This window comes from Chiloscyllium punctatum, chromosome 12 (assembly GCF_047496795.1).
Source record: "Chiloscyllium punctatum isolate Juve2018m chromosome 12, sChiPun1.3, whole genome shotgun sequence".
NCBI lineage: Eukaryota > Metazoa > Chordata > Chondrichthyes > Orectolobiformes > Hemiscylliidae > Chiloscyllium > Chiloscyllium punctatum.
The window spans coordinates 36,667,017-36,684,332 of NC_092750.1; the positions used below are offsets into that span (position 1 = coordinate 36,667,017).

General features: G+C 41.3%; 1 protein-coding gene across 1 annotated transcript; it reads left to right on the forward strand.

Moving 5' to 3' along the window:
• The first annotated feature begins 381 nt into the window (after positions 1 to 381).
• pde12 (phosphodiesterase 12) lies at positions 382 to 16,849 on the forward strand. The gene is made up of 3 exons (XM_072582344.1): positions 382 to 1,882; positions 8,537 to 8,615; positions 15,092 to 16,849. Exons 1-3 carry the CDS (start codon positions 647 to 649, stop codon positions 15,532 to 15,534), a joined length of 1,758 nt encoding a protein of 585 aa, XP_072438445.1. The 5' UTR covers positions 382 to 646; the 3' UTR covers positions 15,535 to 16,849.
• The last annotated feature ends 467 nt before the right edge of the window (positions 16,850 to 17,316 follow it).

Genomic DNA, 17,316 nt, shown 5'->3' on the forward strand with positions numbered 1-17,316 from the left:
ACTTTCCACCAGATCCACATGTGGTATATTTCCTTCTATATGAAATGGTGGTTATCACACCTCTCACACGTCTTTCTCTCCAGTCCAAAAAAACGATATTTGTTGACCCTTTTAGCCATGACTGTGTTTAGGTATTGGACGTTAATTTCCATCTAAAAACAAACTGTTCAGACTGTCATCTTCATGGGCCTCCCATTTCACTCTGGGTTGGAGACAAGCGTTCATATTGCTGCACCGTTTGGTTTTTTTTTGTACCATTCATAGTACTTTGCCTCTAGTACTAATCCAACATCCACTTGGTTTACAGTGATTAAGTTTTACTCAAACACCAGCCATCGCCGCGTCTTTCTTGTGGTTCAACGGAATTTGAAAGAATAAATATTAATCTTTTCCTCGTCTCCATGTGTGGCGGAGTGATTACACGGTCGGTTCAGACTGAGTGACGAGGCATTCTGGGTGTACATACACAAGACCATCTAGTTCCTGAACAATGTTTGAAATAAATTAAACAATAATCCTCCTGCCGGCGGCGCCCACCCAGTTTGTGTAATTTGGCTCCACAGGATGTATTTAGCATTTTAATGTATTTCTAATCGGAAGCCGATATCTTTTCTGTTGGGGATCCCACGGCAGAGCCGGGCCCCCCATGTGCGGCCTGGTCGGTGTCGCCGTCCGCTCTCTGCCCTCAGCCGGTTTGCAGCGGCTCGCTGCCCGCTTCTCCTCGAGCCGGAGCCGGGGGCCGAGCGCGGGCTCGGCGGCCATGCAGACCGCTGTCGTCCGCTGTGTCCCCACCGAGACCAAGTTGACCATCTCGCTGCGGCTTGGGCCCGAGGGAGGAAGCCAGCGGCATCTGCAGCGGGAGCAGAGCGAGAGCCTGCAGACTGCGCTCGGCCGCATCGCCCACAACCTGGTCAAAGCTCAGGCCAAGCAAACCAAGAAAGGCCGCAAAGAGGCGGCCTCGGCCCAGGCCCCGGCTCAGGCCTCGGCCCCTCCTGTGACCCTGTACCAGGGAGAACAGCCGGTTCCCGGGGACACGAGTAACGCCGAGGCCTGGCAGGATGGAGCTATCTTACAGGTGGGCGAGTCCCGGTACCGAGTGGAGAGAAACCCGCCCAGTCTGACCCAGCTGCGGTTACCCACCTCCATCCTGGCCGGCTTCCCGGTCTGCCCCAAGGTGGAGGTGGAGTTCGGCGAGGCCTCGCACTCGTTGTTCGAGTGGTGGCTGAAGGAGGCGAGCGGCAGCTGGGAACCAGCGGCTAACGGCCGGGTCTTCACGCCGAGCAACGGCCACATCGGCCTGAGGCTCAAGCTGAGATGTCACCCGGGCGACGGGCGGCGTTTCGGGGCGCCGGTGGAGCTGGAAAGTGACGGCGTGGTGGAGGCCGGCCCCGGGGCTTGTACCTTCGACAGCCGCCAGTGGCTCACCCGCCGGGCCCCGGAGGAACCGCTGCTCCGCGTGGTTTCTTACAACATCCTGGCCGACGTGTACGCTCAGACCGAGCTCTCCAGGAACACCCTGTACCCTTACTGTCCCCCCTATGCACTCGAGCTCGATTACAGGCAGAACCTCATCAAAAAAGAGCTCAGTGGCTACAACGCCGACATCATCTGTCTCCAGGAGGTGGATAAGAGTGTTTTTACCAACAGCTTGTCCCCGGCCCTTGATGCTTTCGGCTTTCAAGGAGCATTTCGCATCAAAGAGAAGCAACACGAAGGCCTAGCAACTTTCTTCAGAGCCTCCAAGTACCGGCTGCTAAGTCAGCATGATGTGACCTTGAGCGAGGCTTTAGTTTCGGACCCTTTGCACACCGAGATTTTGGAAAAGATTTCTACGAATCCTCAAGTTAAAGAAAAAGTCTTGCAAAGATCAACCACTCTCCAGGTACTGTGGCAGAGTGGAAATTTAGTGTTAATAAATGGAAAAAATACCTAATAACTGCAGAATAATATCTGCTCGTTAAAACGCACTGTAATGGACAACATTGTAACAAAATGAAGGGTATCCATTTAGGAACTTTAAAGAATGTAATGTACAACATGACTGAGATCGTCAGAATGTTGCAGCATCGAGCTACTGCTAAACAGCCGAAATCCTAAGATGTGTTTGTTAGATTTTAGTATCGGGATCTATAACCTGGGATGGAGTGACTGAGCATCTTAAAATCGTTCACTGATCAGAGAGTTTGTAAATGTTGTCCTGCCTGACAAACCTTTTTTTTAAAAAGTGGCCATGTATGGATGTTATTTCTACGACTCTCTAGAAGGCATATGATAAAGCTCCCAAATTGAGGATAAATCATTAACTTTTGAAAAGAAATTAGCTGCAGCAGGAGACTGGGTAGGGATAATAGGCAAATATATCTCTAAGGTTGTCTGCAACCTGTGAGGCTCCATATTGGGACCTTCATTATTTATCATATTTACTCCAGCAGGAAGTGACATGAATTTGCTGATATCTGAATACCCTTCAGGCCAAAATCACTTGCACTGTCTGTGCTCTCATTGTCTCCAGTGATCTCCTGTCCACTGTCTCCAACCTTATAGCCCCCAACCCCACACTGCCCGGTTCTACCTGCTCCCCAAGATTAACAAGCCCAACTATCTCGGCCGACCCATTGTCTCTGCATGCTCCTGCCCCACCGAACTCATCTTATCTCAACTCCATCGTCTCCCCCTTGATTCAGGCACCTTTCACCTACATCCATGATACCAACCACGGGCCCTCCACCTTTTCAGTAACTTTCAGTTCCCCAGCCTCCAACATTTTACCTTTACTATGGACCTGCATCCATATACACGTCCATACCACACAAGGATGGCCGTCAGCTTCTTCCTCTCTAACAGACCCATCCAGTCTCCTTCTTCCACCTCGTAGAACCTATCCTCACCCTTAATAACTTTTTCTTTAGCTCCTCCCATTTCCTCCAAATCCAAGGGGTGGCCATGGGCACTAGGGTAGGCCCCAGCTACGCCTGCCTCTTTGCCAGCTATGTTAAACAGTCCCTCTTTAGCACCTACACAGGCACTGTGTCTTCCATCATTACATTGATGACTGTATCGTTGCAGCATCCTGCACCCAGGCTGAACTTTGTCCACACTTCCACCCTGCCCTCAAATTCACTTGATCCATCCCGCTCACTCCCCCCCCCCCCCCCCCCTTTTATTGACCTCTCCATTTCCACCTCTGGTGACAGTCTCCAGATGAATGTTTACTATAAACCCACAGACTCACAACTGCCTGGACTACACCTCCTCCCACCCAGTATCCTGCAAGAACTCCATCACATTCTCCCAGTTCCTCCTCCGCATCTGCTCGGATAAGCAGGCATTCTACTCCCAAGCATTCCAGATGTCCATCTATTTTGAACAACTTGCTTTGCCTCTTCTCTGTCATCCAGACAACACTCCATTGCACCACCTCCATTCCATGTTCCACTGCTCTAAAACCCCCAAATGCAATAAAGACTGGATCCCCCTTCTCACCTACCACCCCACCAGTCTCCGCATCCAACATGTCATCCTTAAGCACATCTGCCAACTCCAACTAGACCCCACCACCAAGAACATCTTCCCCTCCTCACCCCTTTCTGCCTTCCGCAAAGACTGTTCGCTTTGCCACTCCTTGGTTCGTACCACTCTCCCCACCAATGCCACCAAACCCCCAGTTACCTTCCCCTGCAACCGGAAAAGATGCGGGTGCACCACCTCCCTCACCTCCATCCCGGGCCCCAAACGGTCCTTCCAGGTGAGATAGTGGTTCACCTGCCTCTCCTCTAACCGAGTTTACTGTATCCAATGCTTCCAGTGTGGTCTTCTCTACATCGGGGACACCAAACGTAAACTAAGGGAATGTTTCACCCAGTATTTCAGCTGGGCCCACAGGGGCTGACCTGACCTCCTAGTTTCCACCCATTTTAATTGCCCTTCCCACTCCCTTTTTGACCTGACCATCCTTGGTCTCCTCCATTGACACAGTGAATCAAACCACAAATTGGCAGAACAACACCTCTCATTTTCCACCTGGGCAGCCTACAGCCAGGAGGACTTAACATTGATTTCTCTACTTTCAAATAACCTCCCTCTCCCCATCCCTCCCGCTCTTTTGATTCATCTCTCCCATCGACCAACCAGGTCATACCCTCTACCTGGTTCCACCTATCCCAACCATCACCTGCTTCCCTTCCCAGCCCCTCCCACTCCCCAGCAACCCTCTCATCAGCCTTCTAGTCACCAACCAGATGCATGCCCTCTCATTGACTCTCCTACCATCTACCTGTGTTCACCTAACCCCACCTTACCACCCTGTCCCCCACCCCCTTTATTGGCAGCTCCCCTTACACGCATCCCCGGTCCTGAAGAAGGGTTACACCCAAAACATTGACTTCTCCACCTCCTGATGCTGCCTGGCTTGCTGTGTTCTCCCAGGTTCCTGTTTGTCTACCTTGGCCTCCAGCATCTGCCGTTGTTATTTGTGTCTCACATCTGTCCATGTACAGTGTAGATGGAAGCATAGGGTTACAAATCAATATTAATAAATTAAGAATAGAAAGGTTCTGTGTAAAATGGATTTCAATGCAGTGTGACTGATTAATTCCACCTTTTCTTTCGTGTAAGGCCAGACAAGACTTGGGGTTCTTTGTTATAAGTTTATTCATGCATGCATAGGAGAAGTACACATTAAAAAAAAGGCATGCTACTCAAATCTTCACAAGAGCAAAGGTTTTATGCTACTCTTACAGATAACTATTTCTATAAGTAATTCCTTCCAATTAAACTTTGACCAACCATATTTGTATAACTTGCATTCCAAAGTAGTAGATATTATATCGTCCAATCATATTTGAATGAATGTGATTTTATTCCAATATGCCTGTCCTACCTGCAGTACATACTTTGTGATTACCAACAAATTTACACTATTTTCCCTTTAAGTCCTTCCTGTAAACAGAGTCATAAAACATTGAAACAGTCCAAGCAAAGTACATGCTGACCAAAATTCTAAACTAAAGTACTCCCACCTGCCTGACCTTGGCCCATATACCTTCAAGCATTTCTTATTATGTACATATCTCAATGTCTTTTGAACATCCACATACACCACTTCCTCTGGAAGTTCATTCCACACAGGAACTACTCTGTTTAAAAAATAATTGCCCCCATGTCTTTTTAAAACAAATTTCTTCTCTCGCCTTAAAAAATATGCTCTCTCGTTTTGAAATCCCCCCACCCTAAGGAAAAGACACCCGTTAGATTCACGTTATCTATAACCCTAATTATTTTGTAAATCTCTATAAGGTCATCTCTTGGTGTCCTCCGCTCCAGTGAAAAAAGTGCCAGCCTCTCCTTATAACTCAAACCTTCCTTTCCTGACAACATCCCAGTAAATTTCTACTGAATCCTCTGCAGCTTAATAACGTCCTTCCTATAACAGGGTGACCAGAACTAGACACCAGTACTCCATAATAGGGCTCACCAACATCCTCTACAACCCCAACTCCTATACTTAAAACTAGGCCAAATAAAGTGTCTAATACTTCAGACCACCCTTTCTGAACTGGAAGTGGAATGACTTTAAAGTTTCTCATTGGATGCATCTTGGTTACTGAAAACTGTTGCTTAATTCTTTCCCAGCAACACCCCACCATGATCAATTACATTCCGATTGGCCAAGGTAAACATGACTTAAGGGTGATGGATATTGACTAACATCACACCCTCACCCCACTGTCTACAGACTGGCTCCTTAACTCATTAAGTCATTAATGGGTCCATCTCTTCATGAATGTTATCATTGTGACATTGCTAAAATAAACATTCTTTGCTTTATTAAAGATAAAAGGGAGGCCCACGTAATCTGGACTCTGGATTGATGTCTTTGAGTTCATGTCTCAATCCTAGCTTAATTAGAGCATTTCCCAGTAAATCAGACACTCCTTATGACTAAGTTTGTTTTTCCTGGCTTGATTCTACTGTGGAATCTTAGAAACAATTCATATTCCTTATATACCTTAATACAAAAGATCAGAAAGTATGCTAAGTTCTACCAATTTGTAATAAAGTTTATAAGATCAATTCTGATTACATTTAGTCAATCACAATCCCTTTATAAAGTTGACAAGCTTGGAAGCATCATCTCTTCTTTAACCTTGCAAGATCAAATTAACACTGTCTCTCAGTCTTGCAACTGCAATTACAAATTAACTTTCCAACACTCTGTTTCTCTTTGCATGCTTTAAGTTGGTTTAAAATACAAGTTTGGTTCCCTCACTTCCCTCATCCTTACTATGGTTAAATTACTTGTTGGATGACTCTGATTCCGAACCATCTCACCTGTTGTTAAGATTAGTGGAGCTGATGCAAAAGATTTTATTCTAACCCTACCGGCTCTACTTCCAACAATTTCTCTTCAATAAATACAATAATTCATATTCTGTCATTACACTGGTGTAATCCTAACCATTAAACAAATCATAAACAACATTGAATTTCATCAATGGTAATATGATTTAATCATTTTCAGAGTTATAACTGTTATTTACAGCTTGACTGAGTCATAAAATTCCTTGAAATTTATGTTTTTACGGGACATGGTTTTACTTATTGTTCTTTGTCATATACCTTTACCTTTGAGTGTGATGGTTGTTCAAATTGTCTGCATTCATATTTTCTTTGAGTTTATTTATTTCCACAGTTTGTTCTAAAATTCACTGTATTCTGTTATCCACATTCTCTCTTAATAATATCTTCCCTAATTTAGTTTTTATTTCAAGTTCTTTACTCACAGATCACTTCGCTCAATACCATTCAAATAACATCATATATGAACTTAAAAATTTTAAATTTCAATTCAATTTCAAGTCTCTTTCACCACTTTAGAATGCAACCCATGCGCTTCTTAATGCAATTCCTTATTATTTTTGTATGTGTATCCAGCCTTGGTGATTTGAAATGCTTGATACTCAATGTAATTAATATTTTTTACAGCAGTTCTCCTATTCTCCATCACATTGTTAACAAATGGCTTGGGTGGATTAAGGATATATTATATATCAACTTCCTGTATAGTCAGGCCAAGTGAAGCATATATAAGAAGTGAAACTCCTCCTCATACTTCTGTTAACTCGTTCTGCTTTTACTCAGCTGCTGACCATTAGCAAGCGATTTATTTTAAAATTCTACAGTCCAACATATGATGAAATATTTGGAGGTGCTGCCAATTTGAAATCCAAGTGTTTTTTTCCTTTTCTATATTTTTAAATTGGCGTCCAGGGTGGAGAATGCCAAAGAGTCATAATGTCTGAGCAAAAAAGTTCCTTCTCATCTGAGTCTTAAATGGTTGATTGTTTATCCTGAGACTGTGCCCCTCAGTTCTAGACTCTCTATTGAGAGGAAACAACCTGTTAGGTATTTACCTTGTCAAGGCCCCTCAGCATCTTATGTACTGTAATGAGATCACCCCTCATTCTAAAATCCAAAGAGCCTAGGCCCAATCTACTCTCCCTTTATTGTAGGATCATCCGATAATTCTAGGAGTCGATCTTGTGAACGTTTGCTGCACTGCCTCCATGTAAAGTGTTTTCTTTCTTGTATCAGGAGACTAAAACTGCATAGAGTTTCAGATCTGATCTCCTCATAGATATGTACAATTATGGCAGGATTTCCTTACCTTCTAGTAAAGCCTAATATGACATGTGCCTTCCTACTTGCTTGCTGTACCTGGGTTTATTGTCATAAAATACTGGTCTTTATATTTAGGGGACTGAAATACAAGTCTTGCTGCAGCTAAACAAAGCCCTGGTTAGATCACATGAGGAATGCAGTGAATAGTTTTGACCACCAGATCTAATAAAACGTGTTGACCTTGGAAAAAGGGGAGTATGGATTAGTCGGGACTCCAAGAGTTAAATTACTAGGAGACATTACACAAACGAGGGTTGTATTAATTGGAATTTAGAAATTTTTAAGGTGATTTTTATCAACATGTTCAGGATTTTGATGGAAACACCACCATCCTACTTGGAAATATATGGCCTTTCCTTCAGTGTCACTTGGTTAAAATATCCGAGCTCCCACCCTAACACTATAAGTGTACCTACACAAAATGTGTAAACGGATCATGACCACCTGATCAAAGGCAACATGAGATGGACAATACATTCTGGTCCATTAATTACAAAGAATTGTTAAGGTGTCTAGAGAGAAATTGCTTCTACTGGTTGAGAAACCAGCAAAGAGACCAAAGTCTTAATGTTACGCCTTTTAGGTGTGACGCTATGAGATATTGGCAAAAATTTGAAACTGTTTTGCAAACATCAATGGATGCTAAATTAATCATTAATTTTAAATCTGAGATTGATAGACTTCTTATCTAAAGGTATTAAAGAATGTGGGGCAAAGGTGGATATGTGAATTTAACTTGCTGTTCGGTCATGATCTTATTGACTAGATTGAGGATTTATTGAAATATCTCAGGAACTGTGAGTAATTCAATGTTTGCTGTACATTAATGATTCTAAATATTTATATTTTTATTTAGGTTTGTGTACTTGAGTCTCTTGAAGATTCATCAAAGAAGTTGTGTATTGGTAATACTCATCTTTACTGGCATCCAAAAGGTAAACTTTACATCTCTAAGATTATCTATTGTGCCATTCTCTTCCTTTTCTTTTTTCCTCTACCCATTTTGGATATTGATCTTGCATTTGTTTGGCATGAACAGTCTTCATTAAAATTCATTCAGTTGCCTAATTATGAGGATGGCAATGATCTATAACAGAATGTGCTGTGGTTCAAGATCTAAAACCTGTTTAAAAGCTGTATATCTATAAAAGCTACATTTTTATCTAATTACACAAGATTTTTTTAAATTACCAAATTAATACAGAAAGAAATTGCACTTAGGACAGTACTTTTCTTGTGTGATATGATCTTGGTAGATGCCATTACCTTTTCAACTGAAATTTGAACTCTCAGTTATTAATTGAAAAGGGTACACCACAGGAATTCACGTTTTAAACACAACTTTTTACTGTACAAAAACTGAACAAAGCAAATATGACTTAGTGCAAGATTTTGTCAATGCTTGTACATGAAACCTGAAAATTTCAACAGTCAACTTCCCATTTTACATTTATTTCTCCGAAGTGCTTGCCTTTACAGCATCTTTACTTTGCATGGGCCCAAACAAGTTGTGAACACAGCTCTCAGGAATTCACTTTTATCTTCCCTATGTTCCTACTGTTCTGAGGTATGTGATTTCTTGGGGTCCTTACACTAATGCTCAGTTAGGGGAAGCCTCTGTGTCTCCATCAACACCTAATGATTGTGAACTTTCTCGGCTCTTGTTTAGTGAGACCAAATTTGAAACCTTCTGTTTTCTGAATCCCTGCAGCTTGCAGATTCTCCCTCTGTCTGCATTGTTTAAACTACTGTAACCTCAAACTTCCAATGCCTATTACTTTGAAAAGCCACACAGCTAAAACCCAGAACCAATTACAAAATCCTCCCTGCAATCTATCCCCATAGCTATGTGGTGCAGCTGGGATGACCCACATAGAGGTTTAAACTAAATAATTAAAATGTTCAAACCTGACCTCTGTAATTTTGAAATCAATATTATTAATTTAACTCCTTTGTGATACAGCTGTAGTCATCTGTCCACCAAGAAACTACAGTTTTTTTTAGTCTCCAATACTTTCCACTATGACCCTTGTAATAAAAAAAATCTTTGTTTTACAATCACTTTAAAGTTTGTTGACCAGCTTCTCAAATTGGATGTTTTCATTTATCTTGTATCTAAAAATTTCAATTTTCAAACTAAACGTTATACTCTGAAAATGTGTGAATCATTAAAATTAAATATTCATTACACTGTTGGCAACACCCAAGTTGGTCAGTATCTGCAAAGGACTGAGAATGCTGGTTTTTCAGACATCGTCTATTCATCAGAATTCTTTTGGTTTTATATATCTTCATTGGTCTCTGTCAAAAAGTCCATTCATTATCACTCGTGCTCACTGACTTGTATTGGTTGCTAGTTATTAACATATTTGTTTAAATTTGTAATTCCTGCTTTCAGATCTCTCTGTGGTCATAGCCTACAACCCTATGCACTCATATATTTTCTGTTCTCTACATTCCCAATTTAATTGCTCAATTGTTGCTGGTCATGTTTTCAACTGCTAAGACCCCAATCTTTGGAACTCCCTCGCTAAACCCTTTCTCTGTCTCATCCTTTTAAGGCACTACACAGATACTGGTCTCCTTTACCTGTCCTCGTACTTATTTGTATCTTGGTATAAACATTATTTCGCAACATACCTTTGAAAAACCTTGGGATATTTTATGATATGCAAGGTTGATGCAAGCTGTTTGTATGAGAATGCCTAATCCCTGTTATGTTTTATGGAAATCCTGGGGAAACCACTACTTTATGCTATGAATTCTTATTTTTATTAAACAACATACAGGTAGATGTTCTTTTCTCTTCCCAGCACTGATGATGTAGAACACACCTAACATGTATGATTTAAAAATTCTTGCATTTCTGCAATTCAGGCCATTTGTTAAGGCCAGACACACTCCTTGCAGAGGGATTTTCTATGATGTTGTTTGCAACTGGAAATGGGGATGGAAATCCAGCTGACGTTATTAAAGGAACTTGAAGTACAACATTGGGCGCATATTAGACATCTTTGTAAGAAGTGCACTACTTTTCACTAAATGACCAAAATAGAGGGAACAGAATGTAATACATGCATTTAAATTCCAATCCACAGTTCAACTTAAACTTTAATCTCCAGTGGAAAGCTTAGTATTACTCTGTGTCCTGGGTGACTCAGTTCTCTTTAATTTTAGTGCTGCCATGATAGTGGATAGTTCTTATATTCACAAATATGATGGGTGTAGATTGACATCAAAATAACTTATTAAAAAAAATGTTTAAAGTTAAGTTAAAGCGGTGGCTTGATGGGGAGTCCATAAAATTAATAAAACCCCTGAAATTTGAGAGTCAAGAATCTGTTGCCAATCACAATAATCTAAGAAAAAAACTACCATGGATGCTGGCAATCTGAGGTTTTAAAAAAAGTACTGTAAATAGTCAAGTCTGGCAGCATCAATGGAGAGAGAAACACGTTTTGAGATCAGTATGTCTCTTCAGAACTGAATGAGGGCAGGAATATGGTGGATTAGCTGCTGTTGAAAGGGGAAGGAAGAACAGAAGGAAAATTATGATAAAGGTAATGCTTGTGTCAAGAGACAAAACATTTGTTGAGAGTATAAATGCCATAAAAATGAGGAAGTTATGATCCAAGCTAATGTTATTCCTTGGACAAGTCAGATCCTAGACTGAAACCTGGCTTGGCAGATTTTATTTTTATTCATTTCAGCTTTACACATACTGTTCAAAACTTGAAGTAAAACATTTTAAAAATCTTTCCATAAATTATGTATGTTTCCCTTAAGCTGACCTTGTAAGCTGGAGCTTGTTTATCTAGTCAGTTGAAAAACCCTATGTACACAAAATCCATAAATTCTAAAGTTAGATCCCAAACTTGTATCATCAATAGTCAGAGGTGAGGTACTGGAAGACTGGAGGTTAGCTAACGTGGTGCCACTATTTCAAAAAGGTGGTAAAGAAAAAACAGGGAACTTTAGACCTGTGAGCCAGGCATTGTTGGTGAGCAAGTTGTTGGAGGGAATGTATTTGGAAAGGCATGAATTGATGAGGGTGATTCAGCATGGCTTTGTGCATGGGAAATCATGTCTCACAAACTTGATTGAGTTTTTTGAAAAAGTAACAAACAGGATTGATGAGGGCAGAGCAGTAGATGTGATCTATATAGACTTAAGTAAGACATTTGACAATGTTCCCCATGGAAGACTGATTAGCAAGGTTAGATCTCATGGAGTACAGGGAGGACTAGCCATTTGGATACAGAACTGGCTCAAAAGGTGGAAGACAGAGGGTGGTGGTGGAGGGTTGTTTTTCAGACTGGAGGCCTGTGACCAGTGGAGTGCCACAAGGGTTCACTACTTTTCATCATTTACATAAATGATTTGGCTGTGAGCATAACAGGTATATTAAGTTTGCAGATGACACCAAAATTGGAGGTGTAGTGGACAGCGAAGGTTACCTCAGATTACAACTGGATCTTTATCAGATGGGCCAGTGAGCTGAGAAGTAGCAGCTGGAGTTTAGATAAATGCGAGGTGCTGCATTTTGGAAAATCAAACCTTAACAGGACTTATACTCTTAATGGTAAGGTCCTGGGGACTGTTGCTGAACAAAGAGACCTTGGAGTGCAGATTCATATCTCCTTGAAAGTGGAATCGCAGGTAGATAGGATAGTGAAGGCGGCGTTTAGTATACTTTCCTTTATTGGACAGAACATTGAGTACAGGAGTTGGGAGGTCATGTTGTGGTTGTACAGGACATTGGTTAGGCCACTTTTGGAATAATGTGTGCAATTCTGGTCTCCTTCATATCCGAAGGATGTATGTGAAACTTGAAAAGGTTCAGAAAGGATTTACAAGGATGTTGCCAGGGTTGGAGGATTTGAGCTACAGGAAGAGGCTAAATAGATTAGGGCCGTTTTCCCTTAAGTGTCGGAGGCTGAGGGGTGATCTTATAGATTTTTATAAAATCATGAGGGGCATGGATAGGATAAATAGACAAAGTCTTTTCCCTGGCATGTGGGAGTCCAGAACTAGAGGGCGTAGGTTTAGGGTAGGAGAGATAAGATTTAAAGGGACTTAAGGAGCAACTTTTTTTCACAGGGTGGTGTATGGAATGAGCTACCAAAGGAAGTGGTGGAGACTGGTACAATTACAGCATTTAAGAGGCATCTGGATGGGTACATGAATAGGAAGGGTTTAGAGGGATATGGGCCAAGTGCTGGCAAATAGGACTAGATTAGGTTAGGATATCTGGTCAGCATGGATGAGTTGGACCAAAGGGTCTGTTTCCATGCTGTACATCTCTTTGACTCTAAAGGAAAGCGCCATGGCTACAGCAGTACTTGCAACTTATGTTTGCACGCACCTCCAGCCATCCACCTCCCCGCCCCCCCAACAATTCTATCACCTCCAGGAAATGGACTACAGTGGTTCAAGAAGACAGCTCACAGCCATCTTCTCAAGGGCAAATTAGGATGGTTGATAAAAGCTGGCCTAATCAGTGATGACCACATCCAGTGAATGAAGAAAAAATAATGTTTATGTAGGGATATGTTTCACACAATTTGTATCACATTTGATACTGTCTGAAGCAAAATCTTGAAAAATAAGATTCAAACCGGCACATGGCAAAAGAAAATCGAAATGTGGGACAGGGCTTAAAGTCTGAAATGGAACTCAATGTTGAGTCCAGAACGCTAGGCCATTTGGCTCATAAAGTCTACTCTGCCTTTCACTGGCACATCTGAATTCTCAATCTATGCAGTTCCTCAAACTTGCATTGGCCTTCACTGAAACACTGCAACAGGCTAAGGGCATGACAGCAGAGTGGTGAATTAAAACGACAAGCAGCTGGAAGCTTAAGGTCAGTATTGTGGACTGAGTGATGTGTTGTTCAAAGTTGTTGCCCAAACTGTGTATGGTCTCCCAGTATAGAGGAGGCCACATTGTAATGAACAAACACCGTATACAAATTTGAAAAGAATACACGTCAATAATTGCTTCACTTGGAAGGAGTGTTGGGATCATGGATAGTCAGAATGGAGGAAGTAAAAGTATTCCACCTCCTATAATTGCGTGGGATGGTTTTGGAAATGATTTGATGAGTGAAACAGACTGCAATGGAGGGAACAGCCCCTTCACAATACTGGTGGACTGGGAAAGTGATTATGTTTTTGATGGAGGCATTCTACTGGAGATGGTAGAAATGATGAAGGATGATCCTTTCAATCTGGAGGCCTTTGAGGTGGAAAGTGGAGAAAGGATTCTGGAGGGGTGAGAGCAGAAATGCAGAAAATGGGCCGGAGATTGAGGTTCAGACATTATTGAGGGTCCTGTTACCCACAGGAGGGGGTAATCTTTAGTTGAACAACAGGAAGACATATTATTGTGCAAGATTGCATTATCAGAATCTTACAAAAGTCCCAAACATTACTTCTGGGTAAAGCAGTGACTTACATATACCACTTCCAACTTTATACACTGTATTTGCTTCTCAATGTGGTCCCCTCTATATTGGGGAGTACAAAGTTAAAAATCACATAACACCGGGTTATAGTCCAACAGGTTTAATTGGAAGCACTGTGGTTCCAATATGGTTGTGGGAAGGAGCAGCGCTCCAAAAGCTAGTGCTTCCAATTAAACCTGTTGGACTATAACCTGGTGTTGTGTGATTTTTAACTTTGTACACCCCAGTCCAACACTGGCATCTCCAAATCATGTCTATATTGGGGAGACCACGTACAGATAGTGACTGTTTTGTGGTACACTATTGAATGTGTAAGCATAAGCCTGAGGTTTTGATTGCTGGTCATTTTAATTCTCCAACTTGTTCATCTCATCTAACATCTCTATCCTTAGCAGTATTAAGTCCAACGCAAACCCAAGAAGGTGCACCTCATTTTCCATTAGGCACTTGACAGCCTCTGGACTCCATGTTGAGTTCAACAATTTCAGGCCATGAACATTGGCCCTATTTTCCTTCCTCATTTTGGCATGTGCTTGAATCTTTTTTTGACGTTCTTGCTTTTGGGTAGAACCATTCATTGTACTAACATATTCAATCTGGACAAATACTTTTGTTCCTTGAAAACAATCATTACTCATCCTTTCACTGTTATTCTAAGATAATTGAGTCATTTAATTTCTCCTATCCTCCCTGTACAGTAGACCTTCCCTTTCCATCCTAATGGCATATCTAATCCTGTTTCTACCTTCCATAAATCTTGAGAGTCAGATTCAACTTGAAATGTTAACTTTATTTCTCTCCCTGCAAATGTGCCAGTTCAGTTTGGTAGTTGTAGCATCTTTTTTGTTTTTATGCCAATGATTTGTTGGATATAGTGTCTCATCAGTTCCTGTATTAAGTATATTTATTGATACTGAAAGACCAAATCATTTTATGTTTTGCCAGGAGGCCACATTCGCCTTATCCAGATAGCAATTGCCTTTCGTCACCTTCAACATGTTACAGCAGAAATGCACCCTGATACACCAGTGATATTTTGTGGTGACTTCAACAGCACCCCAGACACTGGCTTGTATGAATTTGTCATCAAGGGACATATTTCTGCTGATCATCCAGACTGGACTTCAAATGGCGAGGAAGAACGTTGCAGCATGTCGCTTATGCACTTCTTTAAATTAAAAAGTGCTTGTGGAGAGCCTGCTTACACAAATTATGTGGGTGGCTTCCAGGGTTGTCTGGACTACATTTTTGCAGATATGAATATGTTTGAAGTTTTTCAGGTTATTCCTTTTCCAAGTCACGAGGAAATCATCTGCCATTTGGCTCTGCCAAGTGTTTCACACCCATCAGATCATATTGCACTTATCTGTGATCTAAAGTGCAAATAAATTATGACAAATTGTGGGCCAACTGCAACTTTAGCTACTAATAAGGCTGGTCCATTGTATGAGGTTATATATATTCATAACTGTTAACTTCGAGAAGTTGTCAGTATCTATAAAGGGAATAATGGTAATATTTTGGGCAGTGAACTTTGTTAAGATGCCTGAAGCTAACAAAAGTTAATCCTGTATTTTGGTAGGTGTCTTTTTCTTTTGTAATAACTGGTCTTTAATGCAATGTAATCAATAGAATGGATACTATAAACTAAAAGTTAAAACCAGAATGGGGCATCTACTGGATTTATGTATTGATGGAAATGTTCACATTTTACTGAAATTTAAGTAAAATATTGCATTGCATTGAAGGCTGTATTCTTAAGTGGAAACAAACAGAGAATTTTTCATAGTGGTTATGAAATTCACTAATTTGGCTGATTAGTTTTCAAATAAGCATTGCAGAGAGCAAAGGTCCATGACCATTTAACAGCCTGTGCAAGAGGCTTGGTAAAATCTTGAGATACATTGTGCATTTTATACTATGTCCGCTATTATTGGTGTTTATGGATACATGTGTACACTTGTGGAAACAAGAGATTCCAAACAGAATGAAATTAAAATGTGGACTATTCTTTATGAACAATATGGCGAATGTACACAGCCAACCACCTGCTATTAAGATTATTTCCATGGGATGTTCCAGTAGGTAGATCATGAAGAGATGTCTGATTAAAAGCAAAGATTGGAACATCACTGGATGGAACATTCCAAAATTAAATCATTACAGGTAGTTCTGGGATAACGTGCTTTCAGCGGTGCGATTCCAACTGGGATCGGTTAATGTGCTTTGTTCCACACATGCACCAATATCTGCTGATGTCTCCATGCATGTACGATGTTAGTGCCAGTCTTCGTACTGTTCTGCGCGTGCACCTGTGTCCACATTGAAACCTCTGTACAATTCTGCACATGTGCGATGTCAGCTGATGACAGCAGCTTTCTCACATTTTTTAAGTGTACTGTGTTAATAAGTATGATCGCAACCTTCATTCAGGCTGTGGTGTATTTTGCATTAGACCATTGGGTGATTTTTGAGTGATTGTGAGTGATTTTTTTTTGCTGGTCTACCCCAACCCCCTTTTTTTTCCCATGGGGCCCCATTTTCGCTGGAACACAACTATGGCACTGTAGAACTATCTGTATTGTTCAAAAGGCAATGTTATTCAGAGCTGTCAATGTTATTTGAGCAAAATTCAAAATATCCAAACTTTACATGTACTACTAATTTTTGGAGATAAGTCTCTCGATTAAACTTAAAATATAAGCCATAGCTATTAATTTATCCTGGGGCAGTGTTTGTAGAGGAATAAGACGGTAATATTTTCTGGGTCTGTAGATTGTGAAGGACCAAAAATGGCCTTTGCAGTGATATGTACTTCTTGTCGGATGTGGGATTTTAAAGAGAATTTAAGGGTTACTGCGGATTATATCTGCCATAAATGCTGTTGCATGCGAATCTTATCAGATTGAGTGGATCGGTTGGAGAGACAGATAGGAATTTGCAACAGCAACAGTATGTGATGGATGGCAGATATAGGAAGGGGGGAAAATCTCAAATACAGTCACGTAGATGGGTTAACTCCAGGAAGGGTAAGAGAGGTAGGCACCTAGTGCAGGAGACTTTTGTGGATATACCCATTTCAAACAGGTATGCTGTTTTGGAAAATGTAGGGGGTGATGGATTCTCAGGGGAACATAGCACGAACAGCCAAGTTTCTGGTATTGAGACTG

Bases quoted from the DNA above. Each gene is read 5' to 3' on its own strand.
- pde12 (XM_072582344.1), top strand. From the start codon at position 647: ATGTGCGGCCTGGTCGGTGTCGCCGTCCGCTCTCTGCCCTCAGCCGGT. The intron at 1,883-8,536 runs GTACTGTGGCAG...ATTTTTATTTAG, and splicing joins AAAGATCAACCACTCTCCAG to GTTTGTGTACTTGAGTCTCT. The intron at 8,616-15,091 runs GTAAACTTTACA...ATGTTTTGCCAG, and splicing joins TCTTTACTGGCATCCAAAAG to GAGGCCACATTCGCCTTATC.